General features: G+C 38.4%; 1 protein-coding gene across 7 annotated transcripts in view; it reads left to right on the top strand.

Annotated features, from left to right (window-relative positions):
• Positions 1–18220, top strand: part of tox (thymocyte selection-associated high mobility group box) — a 247890-nt gene that overhangs the window by 84732 nt on the left and 144938 nt on the right. For all 7 annotated transcript variants that reach the window (XM_059981628.1, XM_059981635.1, XM_059981591.1 and 4 more), the window contains one exon: positions 14727–14792. In XM_059981628.1, the coding sequence (XP_059837611.1) occupies positions 14742–14792 (51 nt within the window). In that variant the 5' untranslated portion in view covers positions 14727–14741. The remainder of the gene's footprint in view (positions 1–14726; positions 14793–18220) is intronic.

Genomic DNA, 18220 nt, shown 5'->3' with positions numbered 1-18220 from the left:
TTTATTCTCTCAGATTGTGGACCACCTACCACAACAGCTGTATCAGCCAAATATATTGCACAACACACTGATACATTTCCCTCTCGATTACAGGACAATGTGGTGCACTAACTGGAGGAGGAATAATGCATTGAGGAAATGGTGTAGATTATTATGGGTCTGAACATTATTCGGTCCACGTCAAGAATGCTGCTGAAATCACTTAGACGACAATACTTACCCATGTTATTCTGTCCCTCATACACTTCCCACGTTGTACATTTCTGATCTATCTCAAGATGTTATAAGCAACCACCTCTTACTTTCTCTGCTTCCAGCACCACAGTGGCATCATTGTACCTGTTTGATTCTCTGTACTCAAAATATACGTTTAATTACAGGAACAGCAAAAAGACAGCAATGGTGATTACATACTGTTTGTTTTCTCTCTCACAGCTACAGTACATAGATAATGATATTGCGGGTAATTAAAAGCAAAACAAGAAAGACAATGTCTGTGAAGTACCAGGAATGAACTCCTTGCAGCTAAAGTAAGGGAAAAGATAATGTAGGCACCGTCTCAGCAGAGGGCAAGCTCACACACTAGTCCTGCTGCAGAGTTCCTGAAAGGCTTCTCAGTGAGGCAGATTATAGTAGAAGGCAGTTTTCACAATAAAATGAGATGCATGGGAGAGCCTACTAGAAAACCTGTGTTCAATATCAAGGAAGGGGAATACAGCATCCATTTAGTGCAAAATTCAGCATAAACATTGGAGACTGACCTTTCCGACAGTGGTGGGCAACTGTATTTTGGAACTTGTGGACCCAATAATAATAGAGGTTAATTTAAAACACTGCAGCTCCCAATGAAACAAGAACACCTGCCACCCACCACCTGGGGACATCGAAGAGATTCGGACTGCTGTCATGCAAGAATAACTTGCTGCAAGAATTGCTATGGATTACACTAGGCAAAGGGGTTTGTAGAGCATCAGAGCGATATGGCAAGTTTTTTTTAAGTGCGCGAAATCTGAAACGTAAACAGAAAAGCTGGAATCGCTCATCGGGTCAGGTGGAATCAATCTGTGGAAGCAGAGCTAAGCTCAAAGTTTTATTGTGATCAAGATTTATGTTAAACTGCTGGATGCTGTAGCAATCTGTTGTAAAGCACTAGACTTAGTCACCCAAGTAACAATCAGCAGCCAAGGATCAGGAGAATGCAGAGGAGAGAACAAGTAGACATGATGTAACACAACATAACTTTCCTATTTAGACTCATGAGTGATTAGGCACCAGCCAGGTTGTGACCAAATTCTCCTTGTAAATGTTCAGTCTTTGCTTTATCAGTATAGAGAACCTTCATCAGATTTTGCTTTAACTCACTGAGTGTTTCCAGGATTTCTGGCATTTTTATTACAAGCATTAAGCAACCTGCCATCCAGCAAACACACTCAGTTTGTGTCCTTGTCTGTTGCTTTATAGCCACAAGCTCAGACTGTTGCAATCCCTGCGAGTGATGCTGTCCTCAGCCAGGCTTCTAAACCCAGAGGTGCTGCTTCCAAAAGACATGTGCTGTTTCTTCCACTTAAAGCTAACACCAACCAAGATAATCTAATAGATGCATAAAACAGGGACTAAGGCAATGAACTATCAGTGAAAAAGGATCTGCTGCTTTCCCAGTGTGTATGATGCATAAGCTCTTCTCGGGGCTTCTAGTTGGGTACAGGTATAACTGACATTTCGATGGCAGATTGTGCCATCCTGTCAGATATCTAGTTCACTGATAATTATATGCCCCCCCCCCCCCCCCATCGTCTGTTCCTCCTGATTGGTTAGTCCTCATCCAATTAGGATTTCACTGTCCAAGGAATTCAATTGTAAACAGAGTAGGACAGCAGAAACCTGATTGGATGAGGACTAACCAATCAAGAGGGACAAATGACAGGGGTATAAATACCACCGGACCAGACGTGGCCAGGCATCATCCCTGATGAAGGTGGCAGAGTCTGTCATTGAAATGTCAGTTAAAACCAATAAATGAAGTATCAGTGGATTTTTATATTCAATGTGGTCAGAATTCAAAATTTGATTTTGAAATTTAATAGTCTGGTGGCTTTAATTTTAGAATAGTAGAGGTATACAGCAATGAAAAGGCTCTTCACCCCACCTCATCCTTACCAGTAAGATGCCTATCAGATCTAGTCCAGTTACCTGCATTTGACCCATTTCCCTTTGAACATTTTCTATCTATCTCCCTCTCCACTTTGTACTCAAATAATTCTGGGAGGTTAAGAGTTGCCTAACTAATCTCCACCACTCCTCTACTTCCCCCTCATTCACTGACCCTCAGTTATTGAAAATTAGTCTATGATTAGGGTTCACATGAGGAAATCTGCAGATGATGGAAATTCAAACAACACACACAAAATGCTGGTGGAACACAGCAGGCCAGACAGCATCTGTAGGGTGAAGCACTGTCGACGTTTCGGGCCGAGACCCTTCGTCAGGACACCTGATGCTGCCTGGCCTGCTGTGTTCCACCAGCATTTTGTGTGTGTTCTATGATTGGGGTTGTTCCCTTACAGTAATGTGGTTACAGCCTCCAAAAGATCATCACAGATCTTGACACCCACTTTGCCTTATGTTGCAGAACTCTGCCAGAGCAGTCCAGTCAATACATCATTGTTCTGTTCTGTCAAAAGAGTTTTTGCAAATGACTTTCTTTATAAACATACAGAACATGCTGCCTGGGGCATTAGTCACTGTGGTCAGCAGATACTCCTTGTTGCAAATGATTATCTTTGAGTTTTTTTCCATGTTAGCTGCATCTGGTACAAAATGAAGGCACCATATCTGTTGAGCAATGCTGACACGTGACTGCCGAAAAGTGTGGCAAAGCAACATGTGGTCTTTAATGTGCTCTTTGCCAGCTAACTCTGCCAAGAAAATCAAATATAAAACTGTAGTCACCTCTTGTTGAATAGGGAGCCTCATTATTTATCCTCATACAATGGTAGATGGCAAAATGTGTAATGTTACAAACCTCTCTTTCTCCTGCTCAGAAAGAGCCTGATGCAGAAAGGTTCATGGACTAAGTCATCCAGGGAGCTTCTGGCAATGCAGCTCTTGCCTAGTTCTGATGCTGCTATGCGCTTGCACCAGGAGGGATGTCCTTAATGAAGCGCTTTGCTTTGTTTCATTTAGATGGCTTACTTCTTTAATGCATTGGTGGAAATTCCTTCTGGGAGCCCAACTCAAATTTTCTCCCAATTGTAATACTTTATCCTTTCGGAGATGTGCTTCTCTTATTTCCCCAGTGATACTGCATTCCAACTGGAGAGTCTAGTGTTGCACACTGCTTTACAGAAACTGATTTATGCAGAATTCAACAAAAACAATATTCAACATCTGTTATATTACTCTCTGAAGACTTTTACAAAGTTGGACAATTTTAGAAAACTAAAACAACAAGCCATTTTTGAATGGTAGCAGCAATCAAAAGGATTCAATTAGCAAATATATTTCACATATGGCACTAATTATGAAACAAAGAAGACCACTCAGCCCATCATGTCTAAGCCAGTCTCATTCCCCCTGTTATTTTCCGTAGTTGTATTTGCTCACACATACCCAATATCAGCACCTACCTACACTAGGGACAATTAGCATACCAACCAGCTTGTCTTTGAGCACCCATGATTCTTCATGCAAACTGCACACAGAAAGCACCAGAAGTCAAGAATAATCCATGTTCATTGGAGCTGTGAAGCCACATGGTACTAGCTCAGCCATTGTATCACCTAACTTTGTTGGTGATACACTGGTTGGGGAAGGAGAGTGAAGGGGGGCTCCATCTGAATGCTCAGCACATCTTCAAGAATGCAAGATGCATTCTGTAATCATTTGAAAACTCAATCTGTAACTCACTTCTGTAATCATTTGAAAACTCAATTAAAAAAAATTAAAAAAGAATGCAAGTTATATAAAGTTAATTGGCTGCACGCCATAAGTGCAGCAGGGCCACCAGATCTTTTCATATAAATTCTTCCAATAGACTGTACTGCAATGTTCCCTCTAAGGTGTGCATATGCACACATCTTTTGCTACTAGTGCACAAAGGAATTTAAACTGCGCCCAAAAAGTTGTCACCCTCTACATTGTTGGCATGTTAAGTATATTTCACAGTCGTACACAATCACATTTCCTTTTCTGATATCTGATGTGGATGGTGCTGACAATGTGGAGTTTGTGATGATTTGTTTACAAATTTTAGAACTGGCTAATTTTTATTCTTTTTATTCAAGAAACTATTCAGTGCACACAGTGTTGTCACTCGGCAAAAAAATTGCACAGCTCATGACTTTTGTGTACTGGTCAATACAAAGTAGCCGTACAGTATGTGCACCACCCAATTCCCCAATATATTGTTCCACATATTTCATCCTCCACAAATATTCAGAAGTGCCATAAACACTATTTACTGTTTTAAGGGCGCTCACAGCAGCTCAAAAAGATCCACTAGCAATTCATTGCTTTTCTCCAATAGTACAGATCCAGATTTTTTTTTTTGTAATCTGTAGGGGAATATATTTCATAGGTACAGGCAACTCAATTAATTTGGACAGCTTGAGCACTGAAGTAGAAAATACGAATATAAAATTAACAAGCCTCAAGTAAAGAAGATTAGTTTGATTGTTATTTCTTCTCTTAGGGAAGTGACAATGTAGAAAGGATCCCAGCTAGAACAGTTAATGTGCCAATTAACATGTTATCAAAAAGCAGGAAGAATAATTAGATATGAACAGAGCTGAAGGTAACAAGAAAAAACACTGATGTAGAAGCTAGTACTGTGGCAATGTTGGTTAGAACATGGAACTAACAAACTGAGGAAGGTTTGGAATATTTAACATATAGTTTTACATTATTTAAAGATTGTTGAATTTAATATGGATGTGAAAAACAATTTTTTTGTATTTTTTGCACATTACTCATTGCAGTTTCTGGATTTATGTAGTTATTGTATCTAGTTCAGCAAAACTCTTTAAGTGTCAAAAATTCTTTGAACTTGTTTCATAGCCTAAAGAGCCTTTACCACCAGTGCCCTCCATTGTTTGCTCCGTGGGTGTTTGTGAGCATCATCGGGTGGTGGGAACGCATGTCTGGTGTAGATGGATCTGTATGTTGTTTGCCTTGGTTCAGTTGTAGCAGATCTGCTCCTTATTTGACAGCTACAGCTTAAAGATCTCTCTGATGTCATGAAAAGCAAAAAAATGCTGGAAATCTGAAATATAGTTAGAAAATACAGGGAACACTCAGCAGATCAGGAAACACCTATAGAAAGGGAAAAAGTTAATGTTCAGTTCAAAGACCTTTGGAGCCACCAAGTACACACCAATCATCATGCACCCATTTACAATAAACCTATGTTTATTCTCCCCTCATTCCCCACTAACTTCCACCTCCTCCCCCTTTGCTTCTACCATTGATTCACCTACAAACCAGGAGAAATTATCTATCAACCTAAATATCATTGAGATGCACGAGGAAATTGGAGCACCCAAAACTCCTACACAGTCACAGGGAGAGTAAGCAAGCCCCACACAGATAGCATCGAGGTCAGGAATGAAGTTGAGTTGCTGAATCTGAGAGGCAGCAGCTCTTTTCATTTTGCCAAGTTATAGAAGGAGCCCGTTCAGCTCATCAAATCTATGCCAGCTGTCAAAACATCCCCTTCAGTCTTATTCCACATTTATTATCCTATCATCTCTTTCTCTCTCATATGCCCATCGACAGTCAATTCTTATGATACCCACATTCACCAGAGTCATTGCATTGCCATCTGTTAACTGACCAGTATGTCCCTGGGAAAGGGGAGAGAACCAGAGCACCTGAGGTAACCCACACAGACAAAGGGAGAACATGCAAATTCCACAGAGACAGCTTCCCGATGTTAGAATCAAGCTACTTTCATTGGACCTCTAACCAATGTATCACTGCACTGTTTCTCTCTGTCAAGAGACGCTACTTGAGCCACTAAGTGTTTTAAACATGTACCACCAGGCTCAAAGATGCTTTTTGTAAGACTATTGAATCATTCCCCTGTGCAATAAGGCAGACTCTTGGCCTCACAATTTACCTCACTATTGCTTTGCACCTTGTTCTCTGTTGCTGTGGTACGCCGTTCTGCATCTTGTAATTGTTTCAGCTTCTACTACTTTGATTAACTGTGTAACGATTTGATTTGTATGGACATTATCCATGATAAGCTATTAACTACCTTGTTACATGTTACAATATAAACCAATCCCCATTTTAGCATTTTTTTGTTTTTATTCCTTGTGCATGTAATCCAGCCTAATGCAGGGCTGGGGGAGTGCAGCACTGTCAGGGACATATGTTGGCTTATATATTTACTGGATGTTTGCCTTAGTAATTTAGTAGTTTTAGACAGGAGTTATGAATTTCTCTCCATACCCTGGAGTTTTAATTGGGATAAAGCACCAAACTTGATGGAGTTTGATCTCTCACTTGTGAAGAATCAATCCCAGGAGATGGAGGTAGAGTTTTCTGAGCCCCAGCTGCAGGGGCAGTCTGGTGCTCGATGTCAAGGGAAGAGGGCTTCCAGTGATCCCAGCCTTGGAGAGAGGGGTGTTTGGTATTATTTGGAGGAATGCTTTGTTGCCAGGGAACTTTGTTAAATATGATGTGTGGAGAGAAGCACTGCTGTCCCTCCTGGCTTGGGTTGTCACTCTGATTTTGTTCCCATTTACCCCCCCCCCCCCACCCCACTCTCATCTGATGCTATGAGTGACAATGTTAAAATTCTCCCACTGCCTTTCAGATTGGAGGTACAGCTTCCTTCTTCCCTCTGAACTGCCCACAGAATACACTACAGTTTGAAGAAGTGCAGAATATAGTCCTTGTATTATGGCCATTTTTATTTACATTGCCAATATCATGAAATAAAAAAACCTCTAGATTATACAGCTATATACTTAGTAATATTCTGCACAACTGTCAAATTTGGAGTAAATTGTAAGCTAGTCTCTGAATGTTGCAAGAGGACCTGTGAATAAGTGGGCTGCAAAATTAAAATACAACCCTTTGTATTCTGAAAATCTGTGTGAAAAGCCCATAGGAGCAAAATGGTCTTTTGTTGCTCCTATATTTTAACTGTCTGTGGTTGGATCACAAGACATTTTGTGTCTGCAAGTCTTAAAACCCTCCTAGTGTTGAGGTAATGAGGAGTTAAGTTCAGAGGGGTCTATTAATGCATGTCGTTTATAAATGAAGTAGCCTTGGGATTGGGAACAAACACGTCTGGCCTCTGAGACTGTCAAGTTCAATGCGAGCTGGCCATATGGCAGGAATGGTGATCTTTTTCTCTGTTACTGGGTGCTTTCCAACCAAGAATGTATAAAATTATTTGCCCTGGCAACTACAATGTACTTCAACTGCATCGTGCAAATTTGAACATTCCCAACTTGTATGACAAATAAACTCTTCTCAGGCTTCCAGCCAGGTATAGATAGTGATTATCATTGATATTTCAATGACAAACTCTGCTATCTTCTTCAGGGATGATGCCTGGGCATGTTTAGTCCAGTGATATTTCTACTCCCATAATATATCCCCCCAATTCGTTAGTCCTCATCCAATCGGGTTTCCGTTCTCCCATCTTCTTTACAGTCAAATTCCAGTTCTTACTTAGAGTGAGACTTCCGTCTTTGTTAAAATTCTTTTCCACTAGTTTCATTTCAATGGTTTCCTTTACCAGGCAGTCCCAAAAGCCATTGGCGTGCCACAGTGGTTTTGTGCCTTCAAAGTCAATCCTATGGTCATTGCAAATGCAATGTTCTGCTACAGCTGTTTTCTCTGGGTAACCCAAACAGATACAACTCCCGTGCTTCTTGATGCAAATTTTCAATGTGTGTCCTGACTGCTTCACATTCACAGGGAAACTTTGACCCACAAAAGCTGTGACTTGAGCTTCCTTACGGGTTAGTGGATGGTATTAATCTGGTATTTCTTTAGGGTCCTGGTGATCCATCCAGAAACTGTGGCAATATAGGGAAGACAGGTGGTAGCAACAGGTTCCTCCTCATTTGTAAATGTGACAGGGATCTCCCGAGGTTGCTAAGTAAGTACTTAGTTTATAAACATTCTGCCTAGCTGTAACCTTTAAAGCCATTTGCGGAGATTTCCTGTTCTGAAACACACTGTACCTTTGGCTGTGAATAATGTGGAACCCGGTTCTGGTCTTTTTAGGAAGATGATCCATGCAATCCATTGATTTTTGTGGGTTTGGATAGAAGAGCTATTCATTTTCTATACTAAAGATGGCATTAGCTTGGATTCTAATTCAGCAGCTAAAGTGCAAGTGTTGCTACCTAGCATGGTTTGATAAATTCTTCAGAACCCAAAACAGATATATGCCCACATGTGTTTACATGTACTGTAATTTCATGCAAGTCAATAAGTTTATAGCTCTTATTGTATAAACAATTATAGATATTCTCTAAGCAAGAACTGGAATTCAATTGTAAACAAATTGGGACATTAGAAACCTGGTTGGACTATTCAGTCAGGAGGGCCAGACAACGGGGTATATATACCAGCAGACTAGACATGCCTAGGCATCATCCCTGATGAAGATGGCCGAGCTGGTCATCGAAACATTGATTAAAATTGATACTTCTACCTGGCTAGAAACTCAAGAAGAGTTTATCCATCAGGTACGTCAGGAAAATACTAGATCCTTTTTTATAGAAATACTATTTAAATCTACTCTTTGATGAGATGCTCCATTTCTTTTGATACATATCCATTGCTCTTTAAACTTGGACAAGTGTTACCTCTCTGGCTTAAAGTTGTGAGGCTTCATTATGTGAAATATTCATTGTGTAATACACACAAGAGGTGCACCAATTGAAATGGTTAAGCTGAAGTGACTGGGAAAACACACTAGAACTACAGAGCACAAATTCTAGCAGAAGATGTATCAAACACATAAATAAATTATGATTTGATGCAATTGGTTCCTCCCCATTGTTCTTACATAGCCAATGCCATTGCTACTACTGAACAAATGGAAAATGGCAAGAAACCCAAATGTACACCTGACCAAGGAAAACAACTGAAGAATCATCATAAATTGATTCTTGTGCACTCGTAGTTCAACATTACTGGCAGATCAAGGACAAGGAGATCCAGCAGATAATGATAACTTTTCAGCTTGGTTGTAAGATTGATTTTTTTGTAATCCTGTTTTCTAATACTCTTAAACTGTTGCAGAACATCAAGCTTGAACTTTGTTCTTTCATAAAACAGTAGCAATACACTTATTTCTAGATGGAATTAAAAGGCTTAATTCAGATTCAATAAAGGCAAATCTATTAACACCAGCCTGACAAGCAGCCAAAGTGATGCAAAGAGAATAAGGGTCCTAAAGAAGAGTCTTGGTCTGAAACTTCGACTCTTATATTCATTTCCATGGATGCTGCTTGACCTGCTGAGTTCCTTTAGCATTTTGTGTGTGTTGCTTTAGATTTCCAGCATCTGCAGACTTTCTTGCCCTTCTAAGAGTATACGTACTGTTTTTATTATTGAAAATTTAAAAGAAAAACCACAGTTTGTTTGGAGGAGCAACACCCTATATTCCATCTGGGTAGCCTCCAACTGATGGCATGAACATCCATTTCTTGTACTTCTGGTAATTTCACCTCTCCTCTCCTTCAGTATTCCCCATTCGTCTTTCCCTCTTTCACCTTATCTCCTTACCAATCCATCACCTCCCTCTGGTGCTCCACCCCCTGCCTTTTCTTCCCTGGTCTTCTGTCCTCTTCTATCAGATTTCCCCTTCTCCAGCTTATCTGTCTCACTTATCAACTTCCTAGCTCTTTCTTTCATCCCTCCCCCATTCCCAGTTTCACCTATCACCTACCACTTTGTACTTCTACCTCCCCCCAACTCCTTACTCTTTTTTTCCCAGTCCTGACGAAGGGTCTCGGCCTGAAACGTCAATCATTTCCTCTTTTCCATAGGCGCTGCTTGGCCTGCTGATTTCCTCCAGCATTTTGTGTGTGTTTCTGTGGATTTTCCTGTGTTTTTAAAAGAAATATTCCCACTTGCCAGAAGTTCAGATAGAAAAATACTGAAAAAGCACGTTCAACTTAATTCACTTGAAAAGTGGGTAAAATCCAGTTTGGGTATTTGAAAGAGTCGAGACTCTGCCAAAATCACAGTAAGTTCATTGGAATGTTATCATACCTTGGAAATCATTGCAGTGTTTATATGAAAGAGGTTAAAGTACAGCTGGCTACATATAACCCTCCTTTAGTTTGAATTACTACATCACTTCTGAAATCTAAAACAAGAGGTGCTACAATAAAAGAAGTTAATATTTCAAAAGAACAAAAATATTTTCACAATGTATAATTAAACATTAGAATATATGGGGGAAAAAAGTACTATCTCCAGGTCTTAATCAATCAAAATGCTCAGAGCAAAGCAGAGTCATTATTTTGTAACAATAAGTTGGGTGGTTTTTCAAGTCAAGTCACTTTTTATTGTCATTTCGACCATAACTGCTGGTACAGTGCATAGTAAAAACGAGACAACGTTTTTCAGGACTATGGTGTTACATGACACAGTACAAAAGCTACACTGAACTTCATTTAAAAAAAAACGAAGAGAAAAAACTACAGACCTACCCAGGACTGCATAAAGTGCACAAAACAGTGCAGGCATTACAATAAATAATAAACAAAACAATATGGCAGTAAGGTGTTAGTCCAGGCTCTGGGTATTAAGGGTTTTGATAGCTTGGGGGAAGAAACTGTTACACGGTCTGGTCGTGAGAGCCTGAATGCTTCGGTGACTTTTCCCAGACAGCAGAAGGGAGAGGAGTTTGTATGAGGGGTGCGTGAGGTCCTTCATAATGCTGTTTGCTTTGCAGATGCAGCGTGTAGTGTAAATGTCCATAATGGCGGGAAGAGAGACCCCGATGATCTTCTCAGCTGACCTCACTATCTGCTGCAGGGTCTTGCGATCTGAGATGGTGCAATTTCCAAACCAGGCAGTGATGCAGCTGCTCAGGATGCTCTCAATACAACCCCTGTAGAATGTGATGAGGATGGGGGGGTGGGAGATGAACTTTCCTCAGCCTTTGCAGAAAGTAGAGATGCTGCTGGGCTTTCTTTACTGTGGAGCTGGTGTTGAGGGACCAGATGAGATTCTCCACCAGGTGAACACCAAGAAATTTGGTGCTCTTAACGATCTCTACCGAGGAGCCATCGATGTTCAGCGGGGAGTGGTTGCTCCATGCCCTCCTGAAGTCAACAACCATCTCTTTTGTTTTGTTCACATTCAGAGACAGGTTGTTGGCTCTGCACCAGTCCGTTAGCTGCTGCACCTCCTCTCTGTAGACTGACTCGTCGTTCTTGCTGATGAGGCCCACCACGGTCGTGTCATCAGTGAACATGATGATGTGGTCGAGCTGTGTGTTGCAGCACAGACATGGGTCAGCAGAGTGAACAGCAGTGAATATGGTAGCAAATAATTTCAATGCTGCTTACTGATCAAGTAAAAGTAAAGTCTAATTCTAAAAGGTTACATTGATAATTCATACTAGAATAATGGAATTAATATGATTTCAAAACAAACTAATAAACTGGAAACTAGTGCTTGAGACAAGCATATGTACAAATCTTCTTGGAAGCTTTCTCAGCAGAAGGAAATTTAGTCTTTTGTGGTTATAAACTTGTTTAAAAAGTAACAACTGTTATAAAGTGTGCAATTTCTCAATAGTGTTGGGGACCATTGGACTTTTGAGCTAGTCTTATGTTATTGCTTGATGCTTATTTAATTATGACAGACCCTAACTGTAATAGTGCATTCCAACACCATCTTTGAGGACTTGGCTTTTATTGAATTATAGAGACTTCAATGGCAATATTGTGTTTGACTGTGATTATTGATTATATACCTTCCAATTCCAAGAGGTCATTCCAAACCAATATAACAATCAAGAGGTTCCTGTGTGCTCAGGGGGATCTGATCATACACATTTTGTATTATGTTTCTATGTAGCAATACAAGACCGAAGTACAGTATTGTGAATGGCATGTTAGGACTAATACATGAAAACATGGTAAAAGTCGTTTCATCCTCCACAATCTGCCATTATTGTGGAGAATTGAGGTGGAGAGAAATTATGTCCTGTGGACCAGATTGGGTAAGAGGAAGGAGATCAATGGGGAAAATGGGTGGGAATAGAAAGAAAATCAGAATAGAGAGAGGCTGAAGAGATGATCAAGTTTCATACATGTAAGAGGATTATACTGTAGTAACATCAACTTCCTGAGTGGGTGCTTTTTCCCACTTGTATAAATAAAAAACATGCATCACAATCTGGATGGACTTCATAGGTTTGGAAGTATTAGATCCATTCAGACTTTAAGTCAAAGTGAATAGCAAATCAATAACCTGTTTTATATCTGTTACAGTTAAATTTTTTTCATGTGTACATACAGTAGAACAGTTAAACATGGTTTTACTTGAATTTTGTTATAATATCATGCAATTTGGAGAATGAAATGAGGACCACAGATATGGTATTGGACTGAGGCTTGTGAATTTTTGCAACACTGGTTTCATTGAAGGAAATTGTAGATTCTTGACATGCCTGTTTTAGGAAAAGACAATGTCATTGCTCATAATCTTCAGTAATATTACATCAATCTTAATGCACAAAGGAGCCATGTTAATTAATTACTATATAATGCATAGTTATTATTCTTCTCTTTCTCGGGAATAAAGATAAATTTACTTCCACTGCACATTTTGTGGCTGATGAGACAAATGTGATAACTGCAATCTGTTCCACAGATGGAGCAGCTTTTGCTTGATGGGTGGATAGTGCAGTAGATGTATGCTTCTGAAGTTTTCTATACTGTTCTGAATGCTCCTAGTCCACTCTAAGTGGTCATGGGCCGAAGATTCCCACCCTTCAATGTGGATGTTGCATTTTTGAACTGATCCTTGTTCTTTCCCTCTGTCCACCTGACAAACTCTTCCCTTTATAGGAGCCTGGTGTTAGGGCACATGAAGGGTACGGCCTACCGAACATTTTCTATGGGCAACAATTTGAGTGATGTTGTCCTGGGAGAGAACACCGATGTTGTTTTGCTTTCCTTTTCATGAACTTTGCACTTGCCGGTGTTATCTTTCCTTTGCTTTGTAGGTAACAAAATAGCTTGTGCTGCAGTTAGTTCTAGTCTCTGAAATGATAAATTGTTTCATCTCTTTAAAATATAATAAAACACAATTTATGATTCTTGCTAAGGTAGCTATTCCATCAAAATGCTATTTAACAAAGTCTTCTCTATTTCATCAATTAGGAAATACAGTGAAGAGGTAGTTCACATGGAAACCAAGTCAATTGGTATAAATAAATATACAGATTCCTTAAGAGCATAAAATACTGGAGTACAATAACACCAATTGGCCCATCAAGTCAGCTGCACTATTCCATCATGGCTGAGTTATTATCCATTTCAACTCCATTCTCCTGCCTTCTCTCCATAACATTTGACGCTAATCAAGAAACCCATCAACCTCCATTTTAAATATACTCAATGACTTGGCCTCCACAGTCATCCATGCAATGAATTCCACAGATTCACCACCTTCTGGCTAAATAAATTCCTCTCCCTCTCTGATCTAAAGGGATGTCCTTCTATGTTCACTCTACCTAGGGTGTTCAATATGCAATAGGTTTCACTGAGACACCCTCCTCATTCTTCTAAATTTAATTTTACAATTAGACTATTCTGTAACCATATTTAGTAAAATGATAGACTAGAATAGAGTGAACAGCTTCAGTTGTATTCAGCCTCCTCTCAAGACACACCTTATGTATTACTTGGATCTAAAATGCAGAACTTGCATATAAAGTCAAAATTTTATAAAATATACATATTGGAGTAAGTAGAAGAAATTCCAGGTATATATGTTTACTTTGGGTCTTTTGAATTCTTTTGCTTGTCACAGTTCTTCTGATACATCTGAAATCTAGACCAAAAGATTAGATAATTTCTGCAACTTTTGACAAATTCAGGGACCAATTTAGGAGTTTCTCAGTCCACTTCTTATCCATGTACCAGTCTATTTGCACATAAAGTTAGATTTTTAACGAGATGCTGTTGTGTCGTGTGTGAAAACATTGCACTAAGTAGTAGCATTTCCAGTGCTTACATTGGGCATATTGTCATAGCCCTTCAGAAACATCAGAAATTGACAAAAGATTAAAGAATTTTTGCATTATAACACATGCACATTCTATAACTGCATTGCAAATCTGAGATCTGGAGGCGAGTCAGGGTGCATTTTAGGTGTGCTTCATCATTCTTGTATCCTGCCAGAAACAGTGTCATTCATTTAGCAATTCATTAAAACTAATGGCAATGTGTATGCATGGTGCAGAGAATGAGCCATTTTGTTTCATAACAGATTGCAGATGAAAGGAAACCATTCATTTTTTGCCTTCCTGATGTAATTACGACTGAACTAATTACCTCAAATCACTGACATCCAGGGTCAATAAAGATGGAAAGAATTTCATCAAAGACCAGCAATATGAAACAAAATACAAACCTTTTCAACAAAATCTACATTTAATTATCATGTATATTATGGCCAGATTTTAAGTTTGGATGCACTCTGAATATTTATTATTCTTTTCACAGCTTGATGGTGAAAACATGTATATGAGTATGACAGATTCAAGCCAGGACTTCATGCCAGGAAGCCAGGTGGGTTAATTAATCTTCTCCACCGTGTTTTAAGATGTAATTAGACAAATTCAAAGGATTCATTGCAAATAAGCATTGCTATCAGTAACTAGTGTAATCAAAATAATTATAATTTGCAAACAAAGCATTTAAACTGTGCTTTGGATTAATGAGATGTAGCTTGAACAAATGTCATATTTGGATGATTCTTAGATGCAAACATTCACTATTGCAATTAGTGCATTTTTTCCATAGTAATCAAATAACTTTGTTGGCATGATCTTTAAAGGCAGATCTATTTTATTTTTGTAAAGTGTGCTCACATATGCTTATTAAGAGATTTTTAATTGTAGCTAGTTTGATCATTGAGTACAGAACTAACACTGAACACCTGTACAGAAATAATAATTAAGCCAATTTATTTTAATTGGAGGTAAAGATATGGAAATATTATTTTCATATAAAATACAAATCAATAAATATCCTAACTTTATTCAGTCAAAAAGTAGAACATGACTGAAGATCAGATTGACAAATTTTATACCTGACATCTTCTACTTGCTGTCAAAAGCAAATCATGATTTGCACAGTAGACTCATATGCCTCATTCTAAGGTATTGTTAACCCTTTCTCTGGTCAACTAACTTAGGTTAGGTAAACAAACATGCTAAAAATAATTAATCCAAACTTGCAGTTTTACTTTATCTTCTTTAATGTATGAGCATTTTCGGGATCCCTTTGATGCGCTCAAAGGAGAAAAAAAGTCTAAGAACCTATTTTGGGTTGAACCACCACATAGGTTAGGAGGACTGGATATGAAAATGTGAAATTACCTATGCAGGGAAGAGTTAGAGGAAAACAGGAAAGTTAGAGATAGAGAGGGTAAAGAGAATGAAATGCTGCTGGAGCAGGGCAGAGGCAGGTATATTAAATACATGAGTCAATTTCGGGCTCAATGTGAATGTATCACAAAGGAGAAGGATAAAAGTGAAGAAGGGTGTTAAAAGTAAAATATAGAATTAGAGAAATAGAAAACGCAGTGCCTGGATGTATACAGACAGCCAGGACTGTTAGTGCAGAAGTCAGATCAGTGGAGGAGTGTCGCTGAGTCTTTCAAACAGATAGAGAAGCTGCAAAGTCAACTCTCAGTTAAGAGAGAAGTTGTGGTGGCATTTGCTTGGGAACTAAGTTTATTCATTCAGTTATCTTATTCACTATGATGTTGTAATAGATTTACTAGCATAACAACAATCATCATCATCATGAAACTGATAGGACCTATCATGCATGTGTGATTAAAATTAGAATTGTTAGCAATGAACCAGTGTGTCTCTACAGGTTATCCAGTTTTCAGTCTTATCCATTGCAAATATGGGAGATCACCAGAACTGATGTGACTTTAAGCTGCTTCTCAAGCAAAACGAGCTTTAAAATATTTCAAGAATTTTTTCTGCTACATGAATTCTACCTGAAAATTTCACAGATATTAAGTTACATTTGCATAATTAACACTTTAATTAATTAACAGACTATTTGGTCCTTTAGACTTTATGCATCTGCTTTTTAAATCCTTCATATGAATATCTGAAAATATAAGGAATGTTGAAATAATGGACAGAATCTTTATTTATGAAATTTTTGCTTCTACTGTGATCATCTCTGGTCCAAGCTTCGCTTAGCAGTCAGTATGGTATTTTTTCAAAAATCAATAAAAAGATTGCTTGATGTTTAGGGCATGATATCTATTAAAATGTGACCCAACTAATCTAACCATGAATTAAGCCCAAGGCCTTTAAATCATTGCCATAAATATAATAATCTCAAGCAAACCATTGCTTCCAATCAGTAATTTTAATAAAACCAAAGTAATATTGGGAGGCTTTTTCAAAAAGGCAGAAAAAAGGCTTGCAGTCACAATATTGTGTTGGGTCAGTCCATCACAACCAGATCCAGTGTAAAGCCCACTGACTATAAAATCGGAACACACAGTCTATGAAACCCTTTCCACAATCAAGTCCTGTTGGGCTCACTATGGGTAATCAGATAATGCTATAGCAAAAAATTAAATCAAATCAGTCAATTCTAGCATTTCTCAACAAAACTGAGCTCAAACATATATTTGAGATCACGGGCGTATTTGGGCTGAATGCCAGGTTTTGAAAGTTATCACATTACTTGGTCTTGCAGAACTTGCAACTTATTTCCAGATCTGCATAAAATACTGAGATTTTAAGCATTCTTAGATGCAATTACAGCACTTTAACATTGTTTGGAAACCTTTAAATAGAAACAAATCACTGTTGCTATCTATTCAATGATAATGTTGGAAATTAAATGGCTGGGGAGTGGAGCTCGGTGCACACGTTTCTTTTACTGTTTATCTGGGCTGGAAACACAGCTGGCAACATAGCATGAGTACACCAAGCACTATACTCAGGTAACAGACAAGTTCAGCTCTCTGTAGTGTATTGGCATACTTGGACACCAGCTCAAGCTGATCACATGAAGGTAAGTGAGTTTCAGAGTATTTGGTAATGATTTGCAGTGTAGGTGTTAGTATATAAAGCATTCATATATTTCTTTCATTAACAAAGGTGTCATTAACAAAGGTGTCACAAGCATGTTTGCTTCAGTTGATCCAATGTCTTGTAAAAATGGAAAGAATTATGAACTAAGCAGTAATGTGTTTATTCTCGTTTAGCACAGTGTGATTTAACCTCATTTATATATTGGATTATGTCTAAGTGTTCTGAGATAACATGCTTTTATCTTGCATAATGTATTCCATTACAGTGCAAGATAGTCCAATTTATGTAGAACTGGCTGGGGAATGGCTTGTTGTATTAAAAAATCTATGGTAAATTGTGAAGAAGATAAATGAGCATGCATCAGAAAAGAATAACATACAATTGATTACAGAAAGTTAAAGTTATTTCACCTTTATGTTGTCAAGCATTTTTTCATCTAATTGAATCACAACTTTGAGAGAAAATATTGATAATGAGAAAACAAAAAAGAAAAAAAAAAGCTTTTAGTTGGATCAAGGTTACAAAACAATTAATTAACTGTCAGCATTATTGAAAGCAAAGATTGAAGGCTTTATTGTATGGGATAAGTATTAATGCAATGGGGAAAAAGTCTGCCCTGCAGCTCCAGAGTCAGGAAGCAAGAGATATCTCACATTGAGCTCTGTGTCAGTGAAAGGTAGATTGACAGTAATAGCAACCTATTTTTTGTTTGCATCAAATATGTTAACCAGTCTCCTTCAGTAATGCAACCTAAAGGTATTTGGACCATTCTATAACAAGTCCTTTGTTTATGATCATACAGTGCTTCTGCTTGTTGATTCACTTTTGAAACTATACGTGGATATTACTTCATATTACTTTTATACTTTCTGTAACATATTTTACATGGTACCATAACACAATGCACAATACTTGACAATG

The sequence above is a fragment of the Hypanus sabinus genome, chromosome 1 (genome assembly GCF_030144855.1).
Source record: "Hypanus sabinus isolate sHypSab1 chromosome 1, sHypSab1.hap1, whole genome shotgun sequence".
In the NCBI taxonomy this organism is placed as follows: Eukaryota; Metazoa; Chordata; class Chondrichthyes; order Myliobatiformes; family Dasyatidae; genus Hypanus; species Hypanus sabinus.
The sequence above is the reverse complement of the archived record's forward strand: the minus strand, read 5'-3'. Positions and strand labels throughout refer to the sequence as shown.